Source organism: Cherax quadricarinatus, chromosome 9 (genome assembly GCF_038502225.1).
Source record: "Cherax quadricarinatus isolate ZL_2023a chromosome 9, ASM3850222v1, whole genome shotgun sequence".
Classification (NCBI taxonomy): domain Eukaryota; kingdom Metazoa; phylum Arthropoda; class Malacostraca; order Decapoda; family Parastacidae; genus Cherax; species Cherax quadricarinatus.
Window position 1 is genome coordinate 45,589,356 of NC_091300.1, and position 12,719 is coordinate 45,602,074.

The 12,719-nt window shown below is 37.6% G+C and overlaps 2 protein-coding genes across 2 annotated transcripts in view; one reads left to right on the plus strand and one right to left on the minus strand.

Moving 5' to 3' along the window:
• Positions 1-12,719, minus strand: part of Mcm5 (Minichromosome maintenance 5) — an 80,764-nt gene that overhangs the window by 27,770 nt on the left and 40,275 nt on the right. The window contains exons 7-10 of the mRNA XM_053772716.2: positions 10,045-10,482; positions 9,601-9,918; positions 9,337-9,452; positions 8,700-8,828 (exon numbers count right to left, since the gene is read on the minus strand). Of these exons, the coding sequence (XP_053628691.2) occupies positions 8,700-8,828; positions 9,337-9,452; positions 9,601-9,918; positions 10,045-10,482 (1,001 nt within the window). The remainder of the gene's footprint in view (positions 1-8,699; positions 8,829-9,336; positions 9,453-9,600; positions 9,919-10,044; positions 10,483-12,719) is intronic.
• On the plus strand, positions 10,978-11,772 carry LOC128686069 (ribosome biogenesis protein BOP1 homolog). Its single transcript, XM_053772717.2, has 2 exons — positions 10,978-11,047; positions 11,313-11,772. Exons 1-2 carry the CDS (start codon positions 11,042-11,044, stop codon positions 11,622-11,624), a joined length of 318 nt encoding a protein of 105 aa, XP_053628692.1. The 5' UTR covers positions 10,978-11,041; the 3' UTR covers positions 11,625-11,772.

Below are 12,719 nucleotides of genomic sequence, written 5' to 3' on the forward strand. Positions count from 1 at the left end.
TTGCAGTGTTTTTTCGTATGATTTTTATAGTTCTATTTGCGATTTATTGGTCTCATTTGATAGAATGGAAGACATATTACAGAAATAGAGATGATTTTGATTGGTTGTAGCATTGGAAATGGCTTGAAACTGAGCTCAAAGTAGCAGAAATGTTAAATTTTTGCCGATATTCAAGAGTAAACAAACGTCCTCACACGTCTAATACACGCCAGCTGGTGGGTCTAATATGCATTCACAAATATGGTGATGATAGTTATACAATTATTACAGTATTGCATAACAGTAAATCTTCTATTTTTTGGTGTGAATAAAAATTCATTATGTGAATAAAAAATCAAAATGGAATTTATTTGTAAAGCCTAAAAACGTAACTAATGAACAGAGGAAATGTTAGTTTAGCTCCAGGAATACCTACATTGTTTATTCTGGACCCTATTTTGACATTGGAATATTTTGAACTTTGTGTTAAATTGGCTAAATTAACAATTTCCGATCACTTTAATTTGTAGTTGAAACAGTTGACTTGGTGATTTCTTGTGCTCAATCGATAGAATAGAAGTAATACTAGTGAAATAGCTAAGAATTTGGTTGACTGGAATAATATAATTGGCCTAAAATGGGAGTCAAATTCGGCAAAATCGCCGATTCGTAAATATCGCTGACACATCAAAATTCGCGAGAGCATAATTTCGTCAATTTTCCATCAAATTTCGTACTTTTTGTTTTTTTACCTTCACAAAAAGATTCTCTACCATTTCATAAGAAAAAATAAATTTTTTTTTTGAAAATTCTTGGACACTGGGGCACCACTTCAGATTTGGGCCTTGGACCCTGAAGGGGTTAATAACTCTCCTCTCCTATTTTTAACTGAAATCCATTTGCCTAGGAAAGGTTGGAGGGAGGGGGTAAAGGAGGTTTTGTGTGCGAGGGGCTTGGACTTCCAGCAGGCATGCGTGAGCGTGTTTGATAGGAGTGAATGGAGACAAATGGTTTTTAATACTTGACGTGCTGTTGGAGTGTGAGCAAAGTAACATTTATGAAGGGGTTCAGGGAAACCGGCAGGCCAGACTTGAGTCCTGGAGATGGGAAGTACAGTGCCTGCACTCTGAAGGAGGGGTGTTAATGTTGCAGTTTAAAAACTGTAGTGTAAAGCAACCTTCTGGCAAGACAGTGATGGAGTGAATGATGGTGAAAGTTTTTCTTTTTTGGGCCACCCTGCCTTGGTGGGAATCGGCCAGTGTGATAATATAATATATATAATATAAATCCATTTGTTCTCTAGGCTTCCTTAACTTGTTAATCTCACTCCAAAACTTTTTCTTATTTTCAACAAAATTTGTTGATAACATCTCACCCACTCTCTCATTTGCTCTCTTTTTACATTGCTTCACCACTCTCTTAACCTCTCTTTTTCTCCATATACTCTTCCCTCCTTGCATCACTTCTACTTTGTAAAAACTTCACATATGCTAACTTTTTCTCCCTTACTACTATCTCTACATCATCATTCCACCAATCGCTCCTCTTCCCTCCCGCACCCACTTTCCTGTAACCACAAACTTCTGCTGAACACTAACACTACATTTTTAAACCTACCCCATACCTCTTTGACCCCATTGCCTATGCTCTCATTAGCCCATCTATCCTCCAATAGCTGTTTATATCTTACCCTAACTGCCTCCTCTTTTAGTTTATAAACCTTCACCTCTCTCTTCCCTGATGCTTCTATTCTCCTTTTATCCCATCTACCTTTTACTCTCAGTGTAGCTACAACTAGAAAGTGATCTGATATATCTGTGGCCCCTCTATAAACATGTACATCCTGAAGTCTACTCAACAGTCTTTTATCTACCAATACATAATCCAACAAACTACTGTCATTTTGCCCCATATCATACCTTGTATACTTATTTATCCTCTTTTTCTTAAAATATGTATTACCTATAACTAAACCCCTTTCTATACAAAGTTCAAATCAAAGAGCTCCCATTATCATTTACACCTGGCACCCCAAACTTACCTACCACACCCTCTCTAAAAGTTTCTCCTACTTTAGCATTCAGATCCCCTACCACAATTACTCTCACTTGGTTCAAAGGCTCCTATACATTCACTTAACATCTCCCAAAATCTCTCTCTCTCTCCTCTACATTCCTCTCTTCTCCAGGTGCATACATGCTTATTATGACCCACCTTTACTTTAATCCACACAATTCTTGAATTTACACATTCATATTCTCTTTTCTCCTTCCATAACTGATCCTTCAACATTACTGCTACCCCTTCCTTTGCTCTAACTCTCTCAGATACTCCAGATTTAATCCCATTTATTTCCCCCCACCGAAACTCCCCTACCCCCTTCAGCTTTGTTTCGCTTAGGGCCAGGACATCCAACTTCTTTTCATTCATAACATCAGCAATCATCTGTTTCTTGTCATCCGCACTACATCCACGCACATTCAAGCATCCCAGTTTTATAAAGTCTTTCTTCTTCTCTTTTTTAGTAAATGTCTACAGGAGAAGGGGTTACTAGCCCATTGCTCCTGGCATTTTAGTCGCCTCATACTACACGCATGGCTTACAAAGGAAAGATTCTTTTCCACTCCCCCATGGACAATAGAAGAAATAAAGAAGAACAAGAGCTATTTTGAAAAAGGAGAAAACCCTAATTTTTTTTTTTTCAACAAGTCGCCAATCTCCCACCAAGGCAGGGTGACCCAAAAAAGAAAGAAAATCCCCAAAAAGAAAATACTTTCATCATCATTCAACACTTTCACCACACTCACACATTATCACTGTTTTTGCAGAGGTGCTCAGAATACAACAGTTTAGAAGCATACACATATAAAGATACACAACATATCCCTCCAAACTGCCAATATCCCAAACCCCTCCTTTAAAGTGCAGGCATTGTACTTCCCATTTCCAGGACTCAAGTCAGACTTTATGAAAATAACCAGTTTCCCTGAATCCCTTCACTAAATATTACCCTGCTCACACTCCAACAGATCGTCAGGTCCCAAGTATCATTCGTCTCCATTCACTCCTATCTAACACGCTCACGCATGCTTGCTGGAAGTCCAAGCCCCTTGCCCACAAAACCTCCTTTACCCCCTCTCTCCAACCCTTTCAAGGACGACCCCTACCCCTCCTTCCTTCCCCTATAGATTTACATGCTTTCCATGTCATTCTACTTTGATCCATTCTCTCTAAATGACCAAACCACCTCAACAACCCCTCTTCTGCCCTCTGACTAATACTTTTATTACTCCACACCTTTTCCTAATTTCCACACTCCGAATTTTCTGCATAATATTTACACCACACATTGCCCTTAAACACAACATCTCCACTGCCTCCAACCGTCTCCTCGCTGCTGCATTTACCACCCAAGCTTCACACCCATACAAGAGTGTTGGTACTACTATACTTTACATTCCCTTCTTTGCCTCCATAGATAACGTGCTTTGACTCCACATATACCTCAACGCACCACTCACCTTTTTTCCCTCATCAATTCTATGATTAACCTCATCCTTCATAAATCCATCCGCCGACACGTCAACTCTCAAGTATCTGAAAACATTCACTTCTTCCATACTCCTCCTCCCCAATTTGATATCCAATTTTTCTTTATCTAAATCATTTGACACCCTCATTACCTTACTCTTTTCTATGTTCACTTTCAACTTTCTACCTTTACACACATTCCCAAACTCATCCACTAACCTTCGCAATTTTTCTTTAGAATCTCCCATAAGCACAGTATCAGCGAAAAGTAACTGTGTCAATTCCCATTTTGAATTTGATTCCCCCAAATTTAATCCCACCCCTCTCCCGAACACCCTAGCATTTACTTCCTTTACAACCCCATCTATAAATATATTAAACAACCATGGTGACATTACACATCCCTGTCTAAGACCTACTTTTACCGGGAAGTATTCTCCCTCTCTTCTACACACCCTAACCTGAGCCTATCCTCATAAAAACTCTTTACAGCATTTAATAACTTACCACCTATTCCACATACTTGCAACATTTGCCACATTGCTCCTCTACCCACTCTATCATATGCCTTTTCTAAATCCATAAATGCAATAAAAACTTCATACCTTTCTCTAAATACTGTTCACATATATGCTTCAATGTAAACACATGATCTACACATCCCCTACCCACTCTGAAACCACCTTGCTCATCCGCAATCCTACATTGTCTTACCTCTAATTCTTTCAATTATAACCCTACCGTACACTTTTCCTGGTATACTCAGTAAACTTATTCCTCTATAATTTTTACAGTCTCTTTTGTCCCCTTTCCCTTTATATAAAGGGACTATACATGCTCTCCGCCAATCCCTAGGTACCTTCCCCTCTTTCATACATTTATTTAACAAAAGTACCAACCACTCCAACACTATATCCCCCCCTGCTTTTAACATTTCGGTCATGATCCCATCAGTTCCAGCTGCTTTACCCCCTTTCATTCTACGTAATACCTCACGTACCTCCCCCACAGTTACATTCTGCTCTTCTTCACTCCTAAAAGATGGTATACCTCCCTGACCAGTGCATGAAATTACTGCCTCTCTTTCTTCCTTAACATTTAAAAGTTCCTCAAAATATTCTCGCCATCTACCTAATACCTCCATCTCCCCATCTACTAACTCCCCTACTCTGTTTTTAACTGACAAATCCATACTTTCCCTAGGCTTTCTTAACTTGTTTAACTCACTCCAAAATTTTTTCTTATTTTCATTAAAATTTCTTGACAGTGCCTCTCCCACTCTTTCATCTGATCTCCTTTTGCACTCTCTCACCACTCTCTTTACCTTTCTTTTACTCTCCATATACTCTGCTCTTCTTATAACACTTCTGCTTTGTAAAAACCTCTCACAAGCTACCTTTTTCTCTTTTATCACACCCTTTACTTCATCATTCCACCAATCACTCCTCTTTCCTCCTGCCCCCACCCTCCTATAACCACAAACTTCTGCCCCACATTCTAATACTGCATTTTTAAAACTATTCCAACCCTCAACCCCTCCACTACTCATCTTTGCACTAGCCCACCTTTCTGCCAATAGTCACTTATATCTCACCCGAACTTCCTCCTCCCTTAGTTTATACACTTTCACCTCCCTCTTACTTGTTGTTGCCACCTTCCTCTTTTCCCATCTACCTCTTACTCTAACTGTAGCTACAACTAAATAATGATCCAATATATCAGTTGCCCCTCTATAAACATGTACATCCTGGAGCCTACCCATCAACCTTTTATCCACCAATACATAATCTAATAAACTACTTTCATTACGTGCTACATCATACCTTGTATATTTATTTATCCTCTTTTTCATAAAATATGTATTACTTATTACCATATCTCTTTCTACACATAGCTCAATTAAAGGCTCCCCATTTACATTTACCCCTGGCACCCCAAATTTACCTAGATGTATGTATACATATATGCATGTGCGTGTCTGTGAAGTGTGACCAAAGTGTAAGTAGGAGTAGCAAGATATCCCTGTTATCTAGCGTGTTTATGAGACAGAAAAAGAAACCAGCAATCCTACTATCATGCAAAACAGTTACAGGTTTCTGTTTCACAGTCATCTGGCAGGACGGTAGTAGACATAAAAAAAAAAATAAAGAAGTAAAATGAACATACAGTACACTTATTAATCATTTTAAAATACTTGTGCTCTTAATGTAGGGTGAGAGGCAAGTAGTATTTATTGTACTAGGTCAAATGTGGTAGCCCGCCTGGCTGCCACACCTCATGATTGCTTGGTAGATTTTAGATATAGCAATTAATAAGTACGTAAACAAACACAGCAAGCAACTGGTACAGGTTTGTCCAACACACGTATGAACCGAACTGAAGGCTGGGAGGGTGGTGGGGGTGGCTGATGCTGGTTGGGGATGGCTTTAGCCCATCCTGCCCGGTGGGCGACCGTGTGCTCAAAATTTTTTCCCCTCTCGCAACCGTGTTAAACTAATTTTATGAAGTGTTAAACAAAAATATGCCGCAATTCTTCAATCGTGCTATAACCAAAACATACAAGACAAAACCGTGTTAAACAACTGTCTACTGTACTTACTGCCATCGACATACCTTTCTCAGAGTTTAAAGACACATTAATGAAAATGTCTATCATAATTTACAACATTTAAAGCCTCCCAGAGCAATTATCATCATTATTATTATTGCCATGGACATACCTTGTTCACAGAGTTTATTATTTTTTCTTATGAAAAGATAGAGAATCTTTTCCCGATCATAATGACACCAAAAGTATGAAATTTTATGGAAAACTTACGGAATTATGCTCTCATGAAGTTAGCGGTCTCAACGATGTTTACGCATCGGCAATTTTGCCCACTTTGAGCCCTATTTTCGGCCAATTCCAGTGTACTAGTAGACAAAAATCATAACTATTTCGCTAGAACTCCGTTTTTTCTATCGAATGAGTACAAGAAACCACCCATTTACCAATTGCAACTATCCAATGAAGTGATCAGAATTTAGCAATTTTACCAATTTCACACAAATTTCAAAAGATGCCAATTTCCAAATAGAGTCCAGAATAAACAAGAAAGACATTCCTCGAACTAAAATAACAAGCTCTCTGCTCGTTAGTCACATCCCCAGGCCCCTCTTATATTTCTTTGGCTTTCCACTTTGAATTTTTATTCTTACAAAAAAAAATAAGATTTACTGTTATGCAGACTACTGCATTAGTGTAGAAATGGTATAAATAATATCAGAGCACTTTTTTTTTTTTTTTTCAACAAGTTGGCCGTCTCCCACCGAGGCAGGGTGACCCAAAAAAGAAAGAAAATCCCCAAAAAGAAAATGCTTTCATCATCATTCAACACTTTCACCACACTCACACATAATCACTGTTTTTGCAGAGGTGCTCAGAATACAACAGTTTAGAAGCATATACGTATAAAGATACACAACATATCCCACATAACTCACCAGTTGATGTGTACTGGACGCTTGGCATGATTTGTTTACTTTTGAACTTTGGTAAAAATCGAACATTTCTGCTACTTTGAGCTCAATTTCAAGGTACTTTTCACTGTAAAACCAGTCAAAATCATCTCAATTTCTGTAATATGTCTTCCATTCTATAAAATGAGACCAAGAAAACTAGAATACAGCAATAAATACCATACAAAAATACAGTGCAAAATCGCTGTTTTAATCCAAAAACACGGTCTAAGTTTTTTTTTTCTCATTACGCAATGTGTGCTGCAGGATTTTTTTTATACTGCGCACACTGGCCCCACAGACCCATTCTTTCATATGTAGGCCTACCAGCTTTCACTAGATTTGAGGGCACTAGAATTTAGGCGTACTATTATGTCAAAAACCCTGGGTCGTAAGCCGTACTAGTATGTCCGAAACCCCCAAAGGGTTAAAGTAAGAGACTTACAACTCCTTGTTTTATCACTATAACATAGTGAACGGGTGGTGGGAAGTCAGACGAATGCAGTTCATACGTGTGCGGTTCGCATAATGTATGCGTTTGTATTGTGGGCAAAACCTCCACAAACACTTTACATTATATACAAGTTGTCTTCAGGCTGGTGCAGTAAGATAAATAACACTTCCATTCTCATGTAACACACCAATTTCAGAGGGAATGCTACTATGAATGAAGGCATACGAAAGGAAACTTTTTCTACAGTTACCTCCCACAGCTTCTCTGGTGTTGGACTAGAGAAAACTAAATTCTTGCTGTCAGTCCTACAAGCCGCCCGGCTACCACATCTCATATTTGTGTCAATTTGTTCTACTATGGTTGTATGTATTACGTTTTTATGATATGTAGCATGTTTCTTATGTAAATTTGCAAAAAATATAGATGGATTATTACAAATGTTAATAATAACATATGATATTTAAAGTTCCCCAAAGTAATTATTATTGCATCTTCAACACTGGTGACAGTGATTTTAATGTGTACGTGCATGCCAGCACAGTGTGCAAGTTCATTCAGGTACAGGTACATGTAAGTACAATTATCAGAGTATACATAAAATATGCAATAAATTTAAAACACTTGAAATTCTGGAAAGTTTTCAGACATAATCAACAGACATTGAGCTCACGGAGGATGTAAAGAGTGGTGCTCGGACGCCATAATAGTGAATCAGGGTGCTGTATACACAATTTTTTTTGTTGTAATTTTATATGTCCATTGTAGCGAATCACCATAAAGCAAAACACCATAAAGCGAGGCCCTCCTGTACCTCTAATTTAATATTGGCATCAGCAAAAATGTTATCCTGCTACTACTGGCAATTAAATTTCCTAAGTTTTCTTAAAAATTAATTTAAAACATGCCAGTGATAATATTGGTATACTAAAACTGCCTAAAATCAAGTTCAGAAAACACCGCACGACGTAGAAATGAAACCTAAAGGTTACTGATCACGGATAATAATCAGTGTCCAGTGTTGATGCTGTTAATTCATAACCAATATTTTGTGTTCACATTATTGGTTAACAAAACAATTTAATACTGGATCACTAAATTAAACATTAACACAGAAAAATTTAGATATTTGGGACACTCTGTTAATTCAGAACATCATACCAGGCACATTTCAGTCAAATCATCATTCTTCACATAAAGCAACTATGTACTACTGTTAAACACCAATTTGCTCTCTTACCTAACAGTAATAGGAATGGCTAGTCTTTTATCTGACTGGTTCTCAGCCTCGCGGGTTCCACTTCGCATCAGAATATAGCGATTCTTCAACTTCTCACCAGCCTGTTCAGAAAGTCTAGGACCACACCGACTTGAAAAAATAAAAATCCCCAAAATTAGCTGGAGCGTTTTTTTTTTTTTTCTTTTGCCTTATTAAGACATTCTACCTTGAGCATTCAGATCAAGGAAAAAACTGCATTATATTTTAATTCATGATCAAATGAGATATTTTAAGAAAAACAATTTGTATTTATTTCCCATTTGGAATTTTTGTCCACTAACAATTCTCACCATCAAAATGTACTTCAAACCATTTCAAAGTCTCTACATTGCACTGCAGTCTATAATTCAATCCAATACAGATTAGAAGGAACTGTTCCGGATAGCTAAATGGTAGTGCCTTAAATTCACAATCGATGGAACCAGGTTCAATCCTACAGCAGATAATGATATTTCTCCATGAACATTATTCCTATTCACCTACCAGTAAACAGACTATCAGCTGCTAGCCTTTAAATTCAATGGTATAAAACAAAAATCACACTACAGTAATGAAGTAATTATTGCAATCTGATCAACCACACACATTATGTCCTCACCTTCTACAGTAGCTGATATATTTTTTCAAGAACTTGAGAGAGAGTTCACCTTCTGGAGTTTCTTCAGCTGTCTTCAGAGCATTCAGGTGAACATTCATGACATGCTTGGCCAAAGTCTACAATGAGAGAGCAGACTGTTTAAAAACTTTATACTATTTAAAAGAATTTTTTTTTTATACACATCCAGTACAACACACAAAAATAACATTACAATAAATCATTCACAAAAATACTGACTACATTCTGACAGGTAAACATACGTACTGTATCTCTGGTTTCATCATGCTCATCTTTAACTATGTATATCATGTCAAATCGAGAGAGGATTGTGGGCATAAAATCTATATTTTCCTCTCCCTTAGTGTCATCCCATCGCCCAAATACAGAGTTTGCAGCAGCCATTACTGAACACCGTGAGTTTAAGGTAGTGGTAATTCCAGCCTTGGCAATGGAGATTGTCTGCTGTTCCATCGCTTCATGAATTGCCACACGATCATCTTCACGCATCTTGTCAAACTCGTCAATGCACACAACACCACCATCAGCAAGCACCATGGCACCACCCTCCATCACAAAGTTACGCTGTTGGAATATTAAAAATTAGGACACTTGAGTTTCACCCTTCAATTAAAAATACCATGAATAAATTTAAGAAAGTAATCACCCCCATGCTAAATACATACTTGGAGTTTTCAGTTATGAACTTACCGACACTGGATCCCTTGTAACTGAGGCTGTTAAACCAGCAGCAGAGGATCCTTTTCCCGATGTATAAACTGCAATAGGGGCCACTCGTTCCACAAACTTTAACAACTGAGATTTAGCCGTACCAGGATCACCGAGCAGCAAAACGTTAATGTCTCCTCTTCGTGTCAAACCATCAGGAAGACGCTTCCGAGAACCACCAAACAGCAGGCATGCTACTGATTTCTTTATGTCTTCAGATCCATAGATACTGGGGGCGATGCTTCGAGAAATCCTTTCATAGACATTGTTTGACTGTGAAAGCAGGCGGAATTCTTCCTCCTCTGCAGAAGATATAGTGATACCAGATGTGTATCCTCGTCCTTCCTGGTCAGCCTGAATACCCACTACCCTCAAGTATGGGGCACGGATACCTACTGCAACCTTGTCACGCGTCCCTTTCTGCTTGAAGAACAATTATATTACTACAAATCAAGTATATATATATATAGGTAGTAGGTTGGTAGACAGCAACCACCCAGGGAGGTACTACTGTCCTGCCAAGGGGGTGTAAAACGAGAGCCTGTAATTGTTTTACACGATGGTAGGATTGCTGATGTCTTGTCCATCTCATAAATATGCAAGATTACAGGTACATCTTGCTACTTCTACTTACACTTAGGTCACACTACACATACATGTACATGTCTATTTATACACACTCATCTGAGTTTTCTTTGATTTTATCTTAACCCTTTGTCGAGCGAGGCCGAAAAAATTCGGTATTAATTACGTGTTTTTGGCTCGTGTCATACTTCGCGCCCCGCGCGGCCAGCTTCCCGTTCTTTAGTTCCAACCAATCACAAGCCTTCCCTGAGTCTCTTCAGCTAAGTACAGTTCGCTTCTGCCGCCTTCCCATTGGTTGAGAGATCAAAATATAAACACTGGTGGCTTGGCTTCGCCCACACACGCATTTCTCCCTCCACCCTTACTAATCTACTCTTGGATTATACATTCTACAATGTCGGTAAGTACTGATTGTTGTGTTTAGTGCTTACATGAATAGTTTAGGCATATTTTGATATATACCTAAAGTCCGTGTGAAGCATAATATGAGTGTAGCATGCAGTTGAAAAAAGTGCAAGCATTTTAGTCCGAATTCTTTCGGTATTGCGCGAGTTTCCGGGAATGTCCAATTATAGTCAAATAAATATTTATAAAAAAATTTCAATTGCATATATGAACTCTGTAGTGGTCTGGATTTATACAGGAGGTTTCTATTGTCCTTCCAGTTCCATGAGAGGCTGTTTTATGGGGAGCAGTCGACCAGCAGGTCGAGGTATGTCTGCGTTTCTGAAGACAGTGACTCGGAACCAGAGGTAGACGAACCAGAATTGCTGGATAGTGGTGATGAATACTTGCCACCGGATGCACAGGATGCAGAGATGTCAAGTGATGATGAGGAGGAAGAAAGGAAAGAAAGGCCAGCCAAAAAGCAGAAAGTAATGAGGAAAAAGAAAACTTTTAGGATTGAGGAATACTCGGATGAGGAAGAGATCCATGAGAATATTGCTCTTCAAAGTAAATCTGTGCATAAAGACTGATAGAAATTGTTTCTCAGACTTCCATCTTTCCATTTAGCAATATAGAATCATTGGTCTTCCAAATGAATCTCAGGAATATAGGGATTGAAACTTGCATCACTTTGCAATTTGGCATTGTTGATATTTGCTTCCTTTTTATATTTTTGTAACAATTAAAAAATGTTTTGATACAAGTTCCATTTATGTTTTTTATATTGTCTGTTTGTATATTAAATATAAAAAATTGTTTTGGTGTGTTTTATTAACAATTGCAAGTTTGCAACATAAATTTTTTTAATCCCTTTGTCGGGCGCAGCCAAATATTTTCGGTATTCGGAGATTAGCAATTGCTCGAAAACTAACCATCAGAAATCAATTTATATGGGATCAGTGACCTTGTATTGAGTTACTCTATCCACCATAGGGAGTTCAGTTCGAATTTCAAATTTTCGGACCCCTTGCGCGATGAAGGGTTATTAGTTCTTGTTCTTATTACTTTTCCTTTTATATCCATGGGGGAGTGAAATAAGAATCTTTCCTCCATGAGCCATGCGTGTTGTAAAAGTCAACTAAAATGCCGGGAACAATGGGCTAGTATCCCCTTTTCAGAAAAAAAAAAGAAAAAAGAAAAAAAAAGAAAAAAGAAAAAAAAAGAAAAAAAAAAAGAAGAAAAAAAAAAGAAAAAAGAAAAAAAAAGAAAAAAAAAAGAAAAAGAAGAAAAAAAAAAGAAAAAAAAAGAAGAAAAAAAAAAAAAAAAAGAAAAAAAGAAGAAAAAAAAAGAAGAAAAAAAAAAGAAGAAAAAAAAAAGAAGAAAAAAAAAAAGAAAAAAAAAGAAGAAAAAAAAATAAAAAAAAAGAAAAAAAAAAAGAAAAAAAAAAAGAAAAAAAAAGAAAAAAAAAAGAAAAAAAGAAGAAAAAAAAAGAAAAAAAAAGAAGAAGAAGAAGAAAATGATAAGAAAGAGATGATTGTGGATGTTATGAATGAGAAGCTGGATGTCCTGGCTTTCAGTGAAACAAAGCTGAAGGGGGTGGGAGAGTTTCAGAGAGAAGTAAATAGGATTAGGTCAGGGGTTTCAAATAGAGTTAGAGCTAAAGAAGGAGTAGCAATAATGTTGAA